Below are 19,985 nucleotides of genomic sequence, written 5' to 3'. Positions count from 1 at the left end.
AGTCTATTAAAGATAATATCCTAATTAATCCAATACCTCTTAAGATTAACTTAGGGATAAACTAAAGAGCTAATGATAAATGCATGAATGCAAGCATGGATGTGTTCCGACAACAAAGCCTTATTAGGTACCCATGTAAAAACCAACACAAACTCTTACAACTAGAGAAAAGGAGTCCAAACCACATGGGAAAAAATTCCTCTACAAAAGAGAGAAAATAAAATAATTGCACTAGTGAAAGAAAGAAAGGAGCAATGTGACCCTCAAGGACACATTTGTCATAATAGTATAATAACTATCCTCCCCATAAGAGAGAGAAAATGAGGATAGAAATCCCCTAATGAAGAAGGAGCTCCCATGCCAATGATAAAACCCTGAAGATAGAACGAGATCCATTTTCCATAGACAAAATTTCTTCGGAAGAAATAGATCCATTGGTAATGTAAAAAGCCATTCCCATAAATTGGAAGTAGTAATTCAAATCCAAATATTGTGTGGCTCTAGAAATTGTTCAAATGTCTCTATTTTCATGAAGGATAATGAAGTCACAAACCAATTAAGGATATTGCCTAATCAATGTAGAAGGTAACAATTGGTATAGAACAAGATTTATGGGTGATGAAGATAAAATATATGATAAAAAATGATCAACATTATATATAAATATACACATTTTAATGTATTTTAACCTCTTCAATACATTATAAATCTAATAATAGGACATCTCTTAATGACTTTCACATAAATATATTTAAAATTTATGTACTATTAAAATTTTTATAACAATTTTTTTGTTGTACAAAGAGAGAGGGAAGAACCCTAATAAACAATAAAAGTAAAAATAAAAACAAATTCAGAAACATAGGGACGATCATGCGAGATCACATTGAATTCAGAAAAGGAACCATGATGCCCTTTCACGCCGGTATTGCATTTACAAGTACCAAAATAACACTATATATACCAGCATATATAGTGATACAGCAGCTTCCCACTTGAATCACGAGGACATAATTTTTTCCTTTTTTTTAAGGAAAAAGCTCACTTTTTCTGTACAGACAAAACAAATAGACAATTTAGATGCATGATACTGATGGAGGAATCTAGGTGAGTTGTTTCCATGCATATCTGTGGGACATCATGTATATTTTCAAGCACGAGGGAGATGGTATTGAGAATTTATGTGGGAAATGGAGTGAGTGGAAGAAGATACAAGGAGTAAGTGGAAGAAGATGCAAGGAGTGAGTAGATACCTAGTACGACGTGGAGGAGGAGGAAGCAACATCCACTTTATCGGCATTCAAAAGCATAGATGTCGATATCTCCATTAAATTTATTGAAGAATTATTTCCTGAAATATGATTCAGGCGATGTAATACTTCCTTCATTGATGGGCGCTCATCGGGCAATCTTTTGGTACAGTGAAGAGCTAGTTGTAGAAGACAACGTATATGTTCAAGCTGCTGCTCTTGAGTTGAAGTACCATCACCCTCATTCATACCCAACAAGAGCGAGTGATCAATAATTTCCTCCAATTTCCCCTGAAGGAGAGCTTGTTGCACCCATTCTTGAATTGCTGTTGCAGTGCTTGTGGGCTTTTTGCCACTCAACATTTCCATCAAAACTATTCCATAGCTGTAAACATCTATCTTTGAGCTTAACCTCCCTCCGTATGCCACCTCTGTAAAAACACATATATCAGTATGAACAGAAAAGAAACCAGTAATATATCTGGTAAATTGGTAGAGAATACAGTTATAATGTGTCACCTGGTGCAACGTAGCCTATGGTGCCCATGAATATGCAAGAAGGTTGAGAATTGTCTCCCTGAGCGGAGATAATGGTTGATGCTCCGAGGTCACATATATGCACTTCCATGTCTTGATCAAGAAGAACGTTACTGGGTTTGAGATCACAATGAACCATACACTGCCTACCATCAAACTCACTATGCAGATAAACCAGACAATTAGCAATACCAATCGCAATACCAATGCGGTTTTCCAGAGAAAGATTGCATTCATATAGCTGATGCTCGAGGCTTCCATTGGCCATGAGTTCGAAGATGAAAGCTTTAATCTCTGTGTTGGAGAAGTAACCAAGCACACGCACCAGATTCCTGTGCTTCACCTTGCCCAGAATATGCAATTCGTGTTCGAAGTTTTCGAAAGCAGGGGTCTCAGGATTCAAAACCTTTACTGCAACTCTTGTTCCATCATATAAAATGCCCTTGCACACCTTACTCGTTGAGCTCGTGTAGAGGAGATTCTCCTGGATGAATCCACCCGTTGCAATCTGTAATTCTTGGAGACTAATCCTCACCAGCCGATCAAGCCTACGGTTTCCTTCAACACCCATCCGGGCTTTTCTTCCACGTCTTAATAAGAAATAGGTCAGGCAGCCAGCTATGCATACAAGTACAGCTGCGCCCGCCAAAATCAGAGGAATCAATAGACGAGAAAATCCATGAGCAGAATCTGTGCCAGGACAGGTTGTCTGGACGATTGTTCCGCATAGATTCTTATTTCCCAGGAAAGACTGCTTGGTGAGTATGTGGGAGAAATTGGGCACTGCTCCGGTCAATTGGTTATTGGAGAGGTTGAGAAATGTCATGGCACTGAGATTTGCCATCGTTGCAGGTATTTCTCCAGAAAGATTGTTGTCAGATAAATCCAGCCGCACCAAAAACTTTAACTTCCCAATGTCCTCAGGAATTGAGCCTTGCAGAGAATTGTGGGACAAATTTAGCAAAGAGCCTAGGCTTCCAAGGCTGCCCATGGAGGCAGGAATTTGTCCTGTCAACATATTGCCGGAGAGATCCAGTAACCTAAGATTAGCACAACCTGCTATAGCTTTTGGAATGACCCCTTGAAGTCTGTTTTGGGATAGATCTATGGCTTGAACCATCACCATTCTTCCAATCTCGGCTGGTATGATACCGCTGATCAGATTGTTTGACAGATTGAATGCGATGGCAAGGCTTGTGAGCATGGCTATTTGAGCAGGGATCTCTCCTTCCAGCTTATTGTTTGACAGAGATATGTACAGGAGCCGCATGTTATTTCCCAGCATTTGTGGAACCTTTCCCGTAAGTAAATTGCTTGATAGGTCCAGCCATTCGAGCTGAGAAAGCTTGCCTACAGAAGTAGGTATGATTCCACTCAGCTTGTTTTGATGGAGAAATAGCTTAACCAGGTTTGAGGACTCAGATATGTCTGACGGTATGCTCCCTTCTAACTGGTTTTCAGAGAGATATAATTCACCTATACTGAGAAGATGGCGAAAACAATTTGGTATGGTACCTTGGAGATAATTTTTGGACAGATCCAGTGTCACTAGCTTGCTAAGATTGCCTATTTCAGCAGGAATACTACCAGTAAGAGCCATATTAGACAAACCCAAACCATCCAAATTATGCAGATTGGAGATGGCCTTACTCATTTTCCCTTCGAACCTGTTATTAGAGAGCCGAAGAAGCCTGAGAGAAGTGACGTTGTAAATATGGTCAGGAATGCTTCCCACAAGGTAATTTGAGCTCAATGCCAGTCTTTGGAGGGACGCTAACTGCCCAAGTTGAGCAGGAATCCGACCTGTAAATCTATTTTCATAAAGCTCTATAACTTTTAGGTGTGAACAGTTTCCCAAGAAAGCAGGTACAGGCCCTGAAAGATTGTTCATACCAAGCTGAAGTAGGCCCAACCCGGTTAGCCTCTGGATCTCTTTTGGGATGGAACCTATAAAGCTGTTATTGGACAGGTCAAGCACTTGCAGTGAAGGAAGCTGAAATATAGTCGTAGGCACTTCTCCAATTAAATCATTAGAATACAGATAGACTATTCGCAGGTTTTTCATAGAAACACCAAATGTTTCTCGCGGAATTCTGCCAGTCAGATTATTTAGTGCAAATGACAAAGTTTGCAGGTCAGTGCAGTTCCCTAGGGAAGCAGGAATGTTCCCATGCAAATTGTTTCTAAATAAATAGAGTAGCTGCAGCTTAGTTAGATAGCCTAATTCGGGAGGGATAACCCCGCCCAGTCTATTTACAGAGAGGTCAAGCTTAGAAAGAAACTTGCAGTTGCCTATGGACGCTGGAATGACCCCTATGAATGAATTCTGTGACAAGCCCATCTCTTCTAGATTGCTGATATTCCCTAGATTTTGAGGAAGGCTTCCTCCCAGATATGTGTTATTTGCAAGTATAAGAACTCTTAGATGACTACAGTTGGCTAAGGCTGGTGTAATAACGCCTCCCAGATTGTTCCCCACTGTAATTAGATTCTCCAGTCTATGCAGCAATCCTAGGCTGGCTGGTAGTCCGCCTGTCAATTGATTAAGAGAAAGATCAATCGTACTAAGATATTTACAGAAGCCCAGAGAATTGGGGATTGAGCCATTCAATGAGTTTACAGACATGTCGAGATAGGAGATCTTTGACATGCTACCCAAAGTAGAAGGAAGTGGGCCAGACAAAGAATTAACGGACAGATCTAACAACTCTATACCCTGCATTTGACCCATCTCCTGCGGTAACCAGCCACTGAATGAGTTTACAGACAAGTCGAGAAAGGAGATCTTTGACATGTTAGCCAAAGTAGAAGGTAGTGGACCAGACAAAGAATTGAAGGACAGATCTAACACCTCTAGGGCCTGCATTTGACCCATCTCCTGCGGTAGCCAACCGTGGAAATCGTTGTATGAGAGATTGAGATAGGATAAATATGGAAGAGACGACAAAGACGGGGTAATAATGCCACTCAAATTTCTTTCTACTAATTCGATGGAGATAACTTTGCCTGATCTGGAATTGCACGAGACGCCCTCCCAGTTTGCAAAACATGGGTTTTCTGCTGTTGATTCTTTCCAACTCTTCAGCACGCCATTCTTTTGGTCTGGACTGATTATTATTCCATGCTTGAGTGATAGCAAAGCTTCTCCTTCTGTCATTGGGGCTGCTAAATCCACCAAACCACCCAAAAGAAGCAATAAACACGCTCCAAAAAACAACCACCTCATTTCTCTTTCGTCCATAAGCAAGAATCACAAGAATACCTAGGACAATTGATAACTATAAATAAAGAAACTGATAACTATAAATACGCTAAATACAGAGAAATAAACCAGCTGAAAATACATCCATAAGCAAGAATCACAAGACTATCGAAAGAATTGAAAACTAGAAATAACCCAACTAAAGTTCGCAACATTCGTAACAACATAAGACTAGATTTTGTTAGAAACACAACATACCTGCGTAGTTCCAGTACTTCTGTTCGTTCCTTCAAAAGCAAGAACTGGAAAGTATTTTTCACACAACAAACTCAGAGACTAATTGTAAATTTATAAGGCTATTACAAGTGTAGATATTCTATTTAATTTAAAGAAACAGTTTTGTCTAGGTCATAACTTTCTCTTCAAGAAAAGTTTTTGGAAAATAGATAGATAACTGTTCCTGTTACACAATTTAATCCAGAAACAGTTATCTATCTTTGTAAAAATCTCTTATCAATTGTAAAATATTCTAAGCATGAAGTATTGTCCTCTGTCAAGGAATACGCCCAATCTACATTTCCAATCTAGTATAAGTTTGTAGTCAAATTGATAATAGAAATATGTTGTTCATTGTTTAACACAAAGTTTTTTGTCTTTGAAAAAATATTGAGATATGTATCGATTAAAGATAACAACGTACAACATAAAATTGTTATCCAGCTGGCTTTAAAAACAGAGAAATTCTCTGCATTCTACACTATAATTTAAAGATGTACCGTATTAATAGGTACATCCACTTTCCCTTATTGCTTCATGGAAAAATAAACGACGAGTAGTTGCACACCAGCTTTGTTTGCACGACCTAAATTTCCTACACATATATGATTTCCTCGACCTAAATTTCCTACACATATATGATTTCCTCAATGTTAATTTTAGTCAACAAAGACCGGCGTAAAAGGCACTCACAAAATGTTGATCTTGGACTACATAAATGCTGACTCATCATACAAAAAGAAGGGTCACATGGGTCAGTAATAGTCAGTATTGCCTTTATAGTAATGAAGTGATAGCAGTAATAATATGTATTTTTATATAGTTATAATAGCAGTAATAATATAGTAGTTTTAGTTTAAGGTTTATATGTTGCAAAACTTTCAAAAATCAAATTTGAATCTTATTATTTTTACACTTGTTTGAGTGACTAGATGTTTAAATAACATAATTTTTTTCTATTTGATACAAATAAGAGATGAGATTTTTAGATCTAAATATTTAGTGAGTGCACATGTTTTATGATCATTTTTTTTCTTTTATTGTGTTGAAATGAAAAAAATTTGCATTGTTATCATGATGGTCAACTTTGCATTGAAATTCTTACACTTGAGCTGAATGGCTATCTATATAGAATAAAGTGAATACAAAAATATATCAAATGTAAAGTTATGAACATTTGTAAGTATGCTACATACTAGCAATTGCACCTTGTTGTGCAATGGGTACGCTAAAGAGGAGTGAAAGGTAAATTAGAGAAAATTTTGATCTATTTTTTGCATACATTTGTGTAGTACATAATATATTGTTTTGCAACAAAGGTCTAAATGGAGAAGTGATAGCTTCAAAGCAACTATGCATCCACTTACAAGGACCCAAACATGATTGAAACAAAACCTTTGAATCAAGAAGACAATTAGGCTCATGTGATGTTTGCAATAGGTAGATAGGAGATTTAGAGGGGGGAGAGTGAAAGGGAGATAAGGAGATAGACATAGAGAGGTAGATAAAGATGGAGATGGAGATGGATATTGAAAGTAGAGAGAGAGAGAGAGAGAGAGAGAGAGAGAGAGAGAGAGAGAGAGAGAGAGAGAGAGAGCTATATGGGAAGAGAAAGAGAGAAATGGAGAAATATGGGAAGAGAAAAGGAGAGAGGTAGAGTTAGAGAGATATAGAGGGATAGACATAGCAAGACAAGGAGATATATAGAGAGGGAGGAGATATAGAAAGGGAGACAAAGAAAGGGAGAGAGATAAGCAGAGGATAGGTAGAGGAGGGAGGGATAGAGAAGATGAGGGGTGAGAGAGGGAGAGAAATTAATATATATATAGAGAAGGAGAGGGAGAGGGATAGATATAGATAGAGGGAGAGGGAGAGATATAGATAGAGGGAAATGTAGAGAGATAGAAAGATATGGACATAGAGGTAGAGAAAGGCATGGATAGACATAGATAAAGAGATGGGGATATAAAGAGATAGAGGAGTGAGAGGGAGATAAAGGGAGATAGAAATAAAGAGATTGAGATATAGAGCAAGAAAGATGGAGTGAATAAGAGAGTTAGAGATAATAAGAGATAGATGAGGAGAGGGAGAGATAGGGAGATATAGATAAATACAGAGAGAGATAGAGGGATAAAGAGTGAGAGAGAGAGAAGGTGACAAAGATAACTTTTAATAGAGATATGGAGAGTGATATAGAGAGGGGGAAAGATATAGAGATAGGTAGGGAGAAATATGAAGCGTGTTTGTGCATTTGAGTGAGTGAGAGAGTATGTGAGAGAGAGGGAGCGTGTGTATACGAGTAAGAGAGAGATATAGACTAATAGAGATGGATATATGTGTGTGTGTAGAGAGAGAGAGAGAAAGGAGAGAAATAGATATAACCTTGAAAAGACTAAGGGTGAGAGAGATAAATATATAGAGAGGGAGAGATAGAAAAATAGATATGGAGAGGAAGAAATATAGATAAAAAGAGGTAGATAATGAGAGGAGAAAAATGGAGAAATAGAAAGACAAAGATATAGGAAGTGATATATAGATAGAGATAGAGGGATATTAAATAATTGCAAAGGCAAAATATATAATAATAATAATAATAATAATAATAATAATGAAAATAATAATTTTAAAAATTTAATGATAAATGATAAAGATTTAAAATTGACAAATAATTAAATGAAATAAATAAAATCTCTCTCTCTCTCTCTCTCTCTCTCTCTCTCTCTCTCTCTCTCTCTCTCTCTCTCTCTCTCTCTCTCTCTCTCTCTCTCTATATATATATATATATATATATATATATATATATATATATTAAAATTTTAAAATATGTACCTAAAAAATAAAATTATTGTATCACAAAAAATGTTAACTTTAATTACCTAGAAAAAAAAATGTTAACATTAATTGAAAGATAAATTCAATTTAAATCATAATTTTTTTTTATAAAATTGAACATAAAACTCTATTTCAATTAAAATATTAAAATTTAGAATAAATTATATTAAAATTGTTATTCTCCTCCATAGCTATTAATTATATTATTTACACATTTACTATTAACATATAATTTATTTATTATGATCTCTATATATTTATAATAAAATATTGTTAGTTTATTATAAAATATCATATTATATATAATTATAATATTTATATAAAATAATATGTGCCTTATATCATATATTATGTACATTTTATATAAATTGAAAATGAAAACAATAAATTTGTACTTCTACATTCAATTTTGTTTAGCACAGTAAATCTCGAGTTTGGTAGTAAAGGGGTGAATCCAAGAGTGTGATATACGTACTCATTAGATATTTTTGTATAGACATTCTAGTTACAAGGACATTAAAAATTACTAGTAGAAATTAAATTTTTTATTTTGTGATGAACATTTCAATTGTTCTAATTGTCTTCAAGCTCTTCTTCATAATTATATGCTGTTGATAATGGAAATCAACTTGATCTTCTTCAAATAAGATATGTCTTTGGTGTAATTAACATTTGTAGAAATAGTTCTGATTTTGTAACTTAAAGTCATGTTAAAATTTTAAATTTGCATAAAATATTCTTTTCATTTTAAAGATGTTGAGAAAGATTGATTTTCAAGTGTTACATTAAAATTAATTGAGTTTGGTCTAATAGATTAGGTGAATTTATCTATAAAAAGTATTCTATTGTTAAAACACTATTATTTTTAATTTAAAATATAAATATATTATTGTAATGACTAAATTTATATATTAATGTTTTCTATTAGTTAGTTTTGAGCTTATTATGATAGAGTAATTTGATATAATCATATATTCTTGTGCTATATTTGAATCTTGACATGATCTTTCTTTATTTCTATTTTTTTACTTACATATATTTTATATATTTGATATTATCTTAGTCTTATTTGTACTTATTCATGCACATTTACCTCAACAACAACTCATCACTTCCATGTACTTATTCCACATCTCAATCTCTCTAATTGCTTGTCTTGAATCAATCTTGTAATGTTTTTGTTCAATATAGACACTCAAGATTGAACCTAAATTAAAAAAAATGAAATTAAAATTAAAGCTATGAGATTTCCACAATCCATTTTGCATTTCTAGTGTATTTTTTTCTGGATTCGATTGTGTGTATATTTTTCCATCAACGTTTCGAATCACACTCCGTGATTCATCATCAGGATGAAAAGAATTCCCAAGACATGAAAGATGTTGGGTTGCAGCTTTTTCTCTTTCCTCTCTCCTTGTTTCTCGTGCCTTCCCCCACCCCTCTCCTCTTTATATTTTGCCTCAAATCTGCAACCCAACATCTTTCATGTCTTGGGAATTCTTTTCATCCTGATGATGAATCACGGAGTGTGATTCGAAACGTTGATGGAAAAATATACACACAATCGAATCCAGAAAAAAATACACTAGAAATTAAAATTGTCAACTCCCCATCTCTGTCCACTAGTTGTTGGAAGCTGAACTGTTACAATTTCTTGTAATTATTCATAAAAGATATTTCTGTCATTAATTTTCAATCCTAGATCATCTAGAGTAGAAACAAATAATATAGAATAGTTATTTATATTAAAGAAGATAATTTATTCTAGGAACAATCAAATTTTAAACTTAAAATGAATGCATTTGCATCAAAATTAACAGCATGCTATTGCACACTTGCACACTATAAACTTGGTTTTGAAATGAATATTATTAATGAGAACTTAACCCTTTCAATTAAAATTCCTTAAAGGTATTTCTAAATCCTACATGTCCTTGCACATGTTGAAACAAAGATATTTTTAAAAGTCCATAGATTTTTTAATCAATCCTACAAGATATGGGACAATTTCACATATTGCATGATTTCAAGGTGCTCATTAGATTCAACCTAGAAATAATTTTGGGACTACTCTAATTTCAATATAGCGTACATTTTTAGAGAATCAATTTCTTCACAATATAGAGTAGGTTACACTCATTGTCAAATAATTTATCCTACAAACAACTTTAGGATTGTTCTAATTTTAAGATAATGTACGCCTCAAGAGAAATAATTCTACATATCGTTGAGTAGATTAGACACACCTAATAATAATATATTCTCTAGAGGAAAACCAACAAATATTTAATAAGCTAAAGGAAAAATTAAAATTCACATGCTAAATAGGATGCATTTGCATCCTATAAGCTATGCCTGTAGTCATAGTTTGCATTACAAAGAGTTAAAATAATATATAATCTATTAGGTTTTCTGAAAATATCATGAGAATAATTCTATTTTGTGCATATTATGTGATGATGGTGATCCATGACATCACATTCCTTTGAGTTATTTTTATTAACTGTCCATGCACTAGTCCATGCTCCCACAATGCACATGCCAATATATAAGGGCAATAATGACTATAATGTCTGACACAAATACTTATTTTTAGGTTGAGAGGGCATAGGTAAATATTCTAGAGTTTGTCTTTGCACTTGTGAAGAGCATGAGCTTAGAATTTTTAATATCTTTTTTTAAAATCCATTTTGTGCATATGTTGCAATCTAGGCTTCCATGAGAGCACATGATTCAAACACTTCTTGTGCCTTATTTTTTTGAAGCATTATATTTCACACCATATAGGGGAGCGATTGGATGAACATGAGGCTCTTGGTGCCAGAAGCACCTCTAAAGATCTTCATAATAACCATTACTTCACTGATAATATAAGCCAAAATACCCTTTTAAAGTAATGTCGAGGGTTTTAGATGCATTAGGAACTCTCAAACATTAATAGGAGAGTGAAAATTGTTAGACATTCTTAGTTCAAGTAAAAGATGGGTTTCTTCCTTAATACTCAACCTAGCCTTCAAAGGGTATTAGCCAGAATCTTAAATCTGAAAGTGGCTAATTTTCTTGGGAAATTTTTAGGAATCCCACTCTTTAATGGAGTCAACAAGAAAGTCTATTGGGAAAAATTAATAAATAGATATATGTAGATAAGATGGGATCATGGAAAGGAAAATGACTTTCCTCAGCTAAGAAATTATTAATGATTAAATCAGTAGTCTCAACTTTTCTTGTTTATTCCATGTCATGTTTGAAAATCTTCAAAGTAGTAGAGGATGAATTAAACAAAATTATGAGAGGTTTTTTTATGGAATGATATAAAGGACCAAAATAAATTCCCACTTATTGCATGGGATAAGATCTTTTCTCCAAAGATAGCTGGTGGGATAGGTATTAAGTGGTTAATATTTATGAATATAATAATGGGAGCAAAACCAGTTTGACAATTATATAGTAAAGGGGATTAGAAATGGGTCATACTTTTAAGAAGAAAATATTCATATAACGATGATCCCATTAGCATTCTAAAAATAATGGGTCCTCAAAGAGGATCAGCTGTATAGAGTTACATACTAGAATGCAAGGAGGTAAAAGTACAAAGTTGTGTCACACTTTTAAACAGGAAATGGTCACTGTTGATTTAACTTTTTTTTTGTGAATCAATAGAAATTGAAATATATGTTTTGAATTTTGAAATGATGTAAACTAATTAAATTTATATTCTTTTTTCTATTTTATGTTTGTAATTTTAACAAAATTTTTAAAAATTATTTGAATGTAGTTTTTAATAAAGTAAACACCATAATTTAGTTGCTGATAAAATGCTGAAATTGAAGTTACACAAGCCACCACACTTTAATTAGTAAATTTTACTTTTTTTTTAATCAATTTTTTTGTGTATATTGATAACTTGAACTTTAGTGCATGGATATATTTTTTAACTATTTTTTTATAAATATATATTTTTCAATAAATTTGAAAAGTTGCATGTGCTGAAATATAACTCTTTCCAATTCCCACTAGTTTTTTTAATTAATTATTTATCTAAATTAGAAAAAGAATTATATCATCTTGACATAGAATCCTTTCTCTACTGCATCATATTTTTTTCAAAATTTTTAAATAAATTTTTGTATTTTTCCTTGACAAGATGATCAACTTTATATTTTAGTACTGATGACCTACTTTCAATAAAAATAAAATATAAAATATAATAAGTAATTAAAATATTAAAAGATGTATATTTTTTAATTTTCACTTATAGATCTATTGAAGGGTATTTTTACATTTAAAAAAAAAATTATTTATAAGAGTAGGAGTTTTTAAAACATCGAGTTTTTTTTTTTTTTTTGCGCAATTAGACCCAAAGTGGTATAAAATATACATTTAGTACACACTTCCAATTGGAAACGTTGTGGTCCACATATTATTTAGCTATAATGAATCTATATAGACCATATGTTTGACTAAAATTAATTTTTAGTTAGAATTACTTAAATTCACTTGTGTTGATAAGTTAGCCTGAAACGTGACACAGTTCTGTGCTTTTACTTGAAATAATATCAAAGCATGTAACATGGAAAATTGGAGATGGTCAGAGTTTCTCCTTCTAGATTGATTCATGGAATAATTATAAAATGTTGGAGAGCTATCTCAACATGGAGGAAATTAAAAGGGAAACTTCTAAGATTTGGGAGTCTAAAGTGAGAGGTTATGGGACAGTAGCTTTTTAGGATGGAGTTAAGTCTTTGGCAATGGAAATTCCCTGAAGACATAGAGGTTTCACGTCAGCAGAAAGAATTCTTGAGGGAACTCCTAAAAGAAATATGTGTGGTACCATCCAGTGAAAATGATAGCATTTGATGGTGTGGATCTAAATTGGGCTCTTGCAAAGTTAAGTTAGGATATAAAGTTAAAGAAGAAACTACAGATAAAGAAGAGTGGCCATGCAATTTATTATGGAATAAAAATAATTTTCCAAAGGCAGTGGTTATTGCCTAGCTGGCAATTCAAGGAATGTTCTCACACAGGATTGAATGGAAAAAATGCGTATCTAAGGGGTGAGTAGATGTGTATTATGCAAATTACAAAATTAAACAATAGACCATATTCTTTTAGGTTGTTCCTATGCAAGGAAATATTGGGACTACTTTTTAGGAAATCTAGATTTCCTATGCCCCATACCACAACAATTATTGGACTGGTTCAAAATTTGGGAAAGATTGACAAAGAAAGGAATTTTCGCCTCTCTATGGGAAGTAATTCCCTTAATAATAGTTTGGTAAATTTGGAAGGAAAGAAATCGTAGAATCTTTCAAGATAAATAAATGCCAAAGAAAATTCTCATACAAAAATTTGAGGATCAAATTGTGGAATTGGTAAATACAACAACAAAGGAACCAAGCGTTAAAGGATAACTCGTTTAGTCTATGGGATGATGAAATGACTAGGAAATTTAAAGGATTAATTATCCCTAAAATTCAGGGAGGAAGAAAAAACAAGATTTCATCGACAACTAGAGAGAAAGTCAAATGGATGCCCCCACATAAATGATGGATACAAATCAACTTTGATGGAGTGGTAAAAGGAAATCTAGGTCAAGGTGGTATGGGATATATTTCTAGAGATGAGGATGGAAAAATGATTTCAAAATAATCAGAAGTGTTAGGAGAAACTACTACTAATATAGCAGAAATCAAAGTAGCTTGGCTTGGACTACAAGTTGGTTTTAAAATTGGAGCAAGGAAGTTTCATATGGGAGGAGACTCTTTGATAGTGATAAATGCAATTCAATAAAATAGGTCACCTAATTGGCTGATGACAATATGAGTTAATCCAATCCAGGAATTAATTACAAAATTTAATAATTTTAAAATAAGTCACAACTACAGAGAAGGGAATGGTGGTAGATAGACTAGACAAAAAATGCGGTAAGAAATTAGTGGAATCATAAAGAAGCTAAAGAAATAAATATTAAAGTTAGATTAGTTGATGACTGTAGGATTCAAATTGGTTGGACAAATGTTTACAATTTGACCATTTTAATTTTGAGCAGGTGATTTTATGAGCCGTGGTAAGTTTTTTATATATTCTCGAGTAAGGTAAGGGAGTTTTTTGTCAGAACCGACGTGATGGTATATTTAAAGGGATCATTTTTTCTTAATCATATTTGAATCGGCTTACAGAAGGATGGAGATCATTTATTTGACACAAGCTTGGAAGAATCTAGAGTGTTAATGATTAGCAAGATGGAGTTGCTGGAAGTACATGCATTAATTAAATAAAGTAGAGGCTTGGTGTATCATTGAGAGAAACTAGAATAACTAAGTTGAAAGGAACAAATTTGGCAGTGGACAAATTGGGTGGTAAATCATTAATGTAGGATTGCCAACTTGGAGGGTATGATTTGTCAAGGGATGTTTCTTTGAAGTTGTAAGCTTAGAAAATCATGATTAAAAGATATGACAGAGAGAGTTAATAAATTGAAGGCAGGAAAGGACAAAAATATTTCCTGAATAAAGAGAGAGTTTAAGTCGGATTTGAGATTTCATAAACCAAAATTGAGTTTTGGAAACATCCAAAGGAGCTTACCAAAGACTAATTTTGATCATCTTCATCCCTTTGGTAAATCTTGGTCACAAATAATGAAATAGAGACTCCAATTCAATTCATGGCAACTAGAAGGAAGATGGCTTTCATAAGTGAAATAAGAGATAAGAGACTGAGCACTATTATGAGGTATAAACATTCAATGGTTTTGTATGTGATGAAATCATTGCTATGGGATGATTTCTTAATGACGAATCACATTTGTTTGTGTTAATATAAACATTTCTTTAATGTTTTTTGGCTATTTCATTAGACTTAGGCCTGAGCAAGAATATAGGAAAAAGTCCATGTAAGGTAGTATTTAAGAAGTAGGTTCTAGCTAGGGTTAGATGACGTTCTGAGGAATTATCATAATTTTTGGATTCCTCTGCCCAAGGATTATGACAAACCAAATGAAGTACCACCAAAAATCCCAATTATTCTATTGGACAATGAGGATAATTATAAGGAAAACAAGCCAACAACAATTAGAAGTCTAGATTTTTTAAAGAACTAGAGGAGTTTAGAAGAAACCATGCTTTCAGAACTGATTTCAACATATATTCATTTAAAAAATAGATGACAAGATAGAAGGTGAGGAATGAGGTTAGAAGACTTGTTTTATGATTTGTATTTCAATTAATAAATATTTAGTTATATAAGGGTTGGTAGCTCAGAGTAGGCTATCTAGTTTAGATTAGAAAATGGTAGATAGTTGTTTAAATATAGTCAAAATGGATATAGTTTCTATTATTAAATTGCAAACCTAAAGTCTATGAAGACAAAGGGGTTGTATGTTTTGCTATTTTGCTGTAAATCTAAAGTATATGTAAATAATGTTTTTATTCTCTATAATCAAATGGAACTGGCCCTTTAGTAGCTTAATTATAAAAATAAAATAAAAAATAAATGTAATATTAATTAATGATATATATTAAATTATTATATATAATATTAAAAAATTACAATAATTATTAATAATATATATTATATTATATTAATATCATTTATTATTTATATAATATATAACACATTATATCACATTACATTCTATTCTATTATATAATACTAGAAATAATACTATATTTTATTTATAATAGTATTATATGTTATATTATAATATAACATATTTAATATAGAGATATATTTTCAAAACTATTTTTCATCATAAATCAATAAATAATTATTAAATAATAATTTATTATTGATTAAATATAATTAAAATAAATATTTTATAAATTAATATTTTTTATTATTAAGTAATAAATAATTAAATAATATTAATTAATATAAATATTTTTCAATTCTCCAAAATGTTTGCACCAAAGGTTAAGTGACTTTATAAAAGGGATGAAATATTTTAATGGGAGGATTTTTAAGTTGGCAAATCTTTAGATTCACTTCCGACCTATCAAATACCAATTTGTAAACTAATAAAATCCCTGAGTGAACTAATGAAATGCCCGAAAAGAATTCTTTGGATGGATATTTATGTTTTGAAACTTTATTTTGCTGAAATAGAATTGTGTTGAAAGTTCTACAAGTTTCAAACTCGTGTTAGATCTTGAAAATGTAGTCAACAGTTTTTAGATTTTTATAAACATTAAGTGCAGAGAAATTCTAGCTCACAAACTTGTGTTCTGGGAAAAAAGAGAAACAAAGAAAGAAATGTGGTCTCATGGTATGGTATGAATTTAAGAATATGCACAAAATGGACTGGTTGAAATAGCTTAAGAAAATTTCTCACAAGTGCATTTGGCTGTTATTAAAGCCAAACTCCACAATTTCCATGCCTGTGCCAATATGGGAATATGATCATAACTTTCTCAAATGTTGTAGTTGTAAATTCTATATAGATACAAAGTTGCAAGTGTGGGAAGCAACAAACTACTCATAAACCCACCTCATACTCACCCTCATGCAACATAGATTTTGTGCATAATAAAGGGCACTATTATTGTTGCCTTTGGTAGCACCGACAATTTTTTATGTTCTCAAAAATTGGAGAGATTTGGGAGATGTGTTTATGATACCAAAAGGTTCAATGCATTTCATTAAAACATAGGGTCTTTGAAGGCACTGCTTTTAACATGAGCGAGAAGATTCTTCCTTTTACAATTTTTGGGTCTACTCTCGTAATTTTAGAAAAGGTTTTGGCTAAGGATTTTCAATTAAGAAATGAACAAGGGAAATAAATCAGCTCTAAATTTATTACACTATAAATGATGAAATTCAATTATCATTGGATTATTGCATAATTATTTTTAATTTATTGAATAAATCTGATACAAAAAAGAATTTATATAGTTTTACATATTGTTTCAAATTGAATGATTGGTTAATTTATTAATTTATCTTTTTGTTTGTGTTTATCTTTAATTACACAATAAGGTTAGAGTTGAAGTTACAAGAAAGAAAAATTTAATTCCAATTAAAATAAGGAATGATTTTCACTAGAAGTATTTTCTTTAATTGATTCAAATATTTCTTCATAAAAAAATTACATGATTTGAAGAGAATATGTGTAATGAATCTTTAATTTTGCTGAGTTTAAATTAAAAAACAAAAACAAAAAAAAAACAAAAAAAACAAACAAAAAAGGCAGTCAGAAATAGAAAAATAACACAACGAATTTTGTTGTTTTGATTAGAAGTTACATCCATAGGAAAGTAGGACAAAATCTTTATACATTGTTTCTATGATACATAATACATATTCTACTAATCCTTTATACAAGCACATTTAACTCTTCAAATATGACGGGACAACAAAGAAATGAAAAGATGGAGGAAATGAATGGTCAGATGACCATTGGAATTCATATTCTCAACAATCTCCCACTTCAAGTCCAACCCATACAATCATAAACAAGGATATTCCCTTCATTTCTACTCTTGATGTAACATTTTAACCAAGCCTAGAGAAGCATTGCAAGAATTAAGCTTCTCCAAATTTTACTAAAAAAAACTTCAAATGAATCTCCTCCAAGCCAAGTTACAATTAATAAAACTTGACAACTAAACATCTTCTATTTTAAATTGCAAAATAATTTCATCTATATTAGACTGAGCCTTCATAATTGTCTCCTCAAAATAATATGGACTTGGAAAATGTTTTTCATTTTTGACAAGTACTACAACATCAAAGTGTCTTATTGCTTGAAATGCTCAATCCACAAAAAAATACTCAATATTTCAACACGGGGGCATCATTTAGTGAACCTTGGTTATAGAATGTGCATTCATGGCATACTAAAAAATCCCCCTATTTTAAAAAAATATTTCCCTAAACTCCTTTTTTGTCACCCCCTCCCAATTTACACATATTAAATTAAAAGCCCCCCTTGTTGAACATAGAGTTCCACTGAGAGGGGGGTGAATTAGTGGTTCCTAAACCTTTTGGATTTTAAAATAACTTCAGAATACTGGTTATTATCTTAAGCATCAAACAATCACATTGGTAAAGCAAAAAGGGAAACCAAAGAGAACAATCATATAAATGCAACCCACAACACCAGATATATGAGTAAAACCCAATATTGGAAAAACCTCGGTGAGAAATGCTGCTGGAGTCCACTGCTCTAATCCAGCCTCACAAGTAAAACACTGGATCACAAATATTTAGGGCACCAACCCAAGGAGCACCAACTCCTTCTGTTTTAGGGCACCAACCCAAGGAGCACCAACACCTTTTGTTTTAGGGAACCAACTCAAGGAGCACCAACCCTTGCACCAAGCTCCAACTTGGTGATGTATATATTGAAATACAATTTAGATATAGTTAAGGCTTCTTGCAGCAAATGAATTCTACAACTCTTGATCAAATGACTTACTGCTGGTTGACAGTCTTTTCTTTTCCACTAGATCTCACACTACCGATTGTGAGATCACTCTCTCTGATTCTTGGGATCTCTCTCTCTCTCTCTCTCTCTCTCTCTCTCTCATAACTTACCGTGTCATGCTTGGATGTTGTCTTGCTCTAACACACCTCACCAGTTTGATTAACTATTGCACTTGCTATAGTTATACCGATACTCAATCACTGTTGGTTAAACCCTCTCACCGGTTTTCTTGCTCACTCACTTTGCAACTTTCTTAGAATAAATTCTAAGGCAAAATGATCCTTCACCACACTTGAGCTCTCTTTTCTCTTTTTTAAGCATCAATCTTTTCTGTTTTGATCTTGTATATTTATAATCATGGATTCCCGCCAATAATGTATTCAAACACTGCCCTGTTAGGTTTTCCTTTTATAGCTCAATCCGAATCCCCTTTGATTCAATCTTCTTTTCAAGTATATGGTCTTTATGGCAATGATCAATCACTAGCCGAACTTCACATCCCAATGTGCATTTTCTAAATCTGAAGGTCTGCACCACGCTTTTCTTCTTTTCCTTGTCACTCACCATTAATGGATTTGTTGTTTCCTTCACCTATTAGGTACGAAGATCAAATCTTCTTGCAAGATCAGTGCTATTGCTTTTCCAGCTAGCCTTCCTTGAGCTGCAATCTTCTGGCATCCTCCGTGACTTGCGGGTTCCTCATAAAAACCAACTTGCATGCACATTTGTTACATCGATGTACATGCCACTGACCTATGCAATACCTCCACCTGGCATCCAACTGTCATGCTTGTTGGCATCCTCCTTTGCTTGGATTCTTATGTCTGTTTGACATACTTTGTCGACACAGGTTGACTATCAGTTTAGCTTATCTCACCGGTATGACCATCAATCATCCTTTCAGTTCTGTTGACCAGTTGTTGTACCTTCATAACACACAAATAGCCTTCATTCCGATTTATGCCTTACCGGTAAGTCTTCTTTACCGGTAGCCTTCCTTCTGTATGCTCACTCTCATGTGTATCACCATCATATCGGTCACCACTTCTAACTTACCGGTGATCTTGCCAAACTGGTTGACATAAATGACAACTTAGTGCAAAATTGCCAACAATCTCCCCCTTTGGCATTGATGTCAACTTACCACAAGACACTTACCAGTAGATTTCTCCCCCTTTGAATCAATGACAAAGGGTACTGTACAGAGCTCCCCCTTTGACTGCTATGAACTCACCCTGAACCACACGAATCAATCCTAGGCATATGACACAACTCCCAACTTGTGTCGGAGGTACTCAAAGGTGCTCACCGATAATGGTTTGGTGAAAATGTCTGCTACTTGTTCGCCGGTAGGGACATAATCCATCCTTACCTCGTGTCCTTCAACCTTCTTTCTGAGAAAATCATACTTGATAGCAATGTGCTTTGTTCTAGAATGCATCACAAGATTCTTTGCTATGTTGAT

At 33.1% G+C, this 19,985-nt stretch overlaps 1 protein-coding gene across 1 annotated transcript; it reads right to left on the bottom strand.

Moving 5' to 3' along the window:
- Positions 1–810: 810 nt before the first annotated feature.
- Positions 811–5,307, bottom strand: LOC131063397 (LRR receptor-like serine/threonine-protein kinase FLS2). Its single transcript, XM_059207693.1, has 4 exons — positions 5,248–5,307; positions 1,770–5,049; positions 1,254–1,681; positions 811–1,050 (listed from the first exon to the last, which is right to left on the bottom strand). The coding sequence occupies exons 2-3, from the start codon at positions 5,026–5,028 to the stop codon at positions 1,254–1,256; spliced, it is 3,687 nt and encodes a 1,228-aa protein (XP_059063676.1). The 5' UTR covers positions 5,029–5,049; positions 5,248–5,307; the 3' UTR covers positions 811–1,050.
- Between the last annotated feature and the right edge of the window lie 14,678 nt (positions 5,308–19,985).

The sequence above is a fragment of the Cryptomeria japonica genome, chromosome 7, assembly GCF_030272615.1.
Source record: "Cryptomeria japonica chromosome 7, Sugi_1.0, whole genome shotgun sequence".
Taxonomy (NCBI): Eukaryota; Viridiplantae; Streptophyta; class Pinopsida; order Cupressales; family Cupressaceae; genus Cryptomeria; species Cryptomeria japonica.
The sequence above is the reverse complement of the archived record's forward strand: the minus strand, read 5'-3'. Positions and strand labels throughout refer to the sequence as shown.

What these genes read in the sequence shown, in the direction of transcription:
- LOC131063397 (XM_059207693.1), bottom strand. Translation starts at nt 5,028, where the DNA reads ATGGACGAAAGAGAAATGAGGTGGTTGTTTTTTGGAGCGTGTTTATTG. An exon ending in CATAGGCTACGTTGCACCAG is followed by an intron (nt 1,682 to 1,769) that starts GTGACACATTAT and finishes GTGTTTTTACAG; the next exon opens with AGGTGGCATACGGAGGGAGG.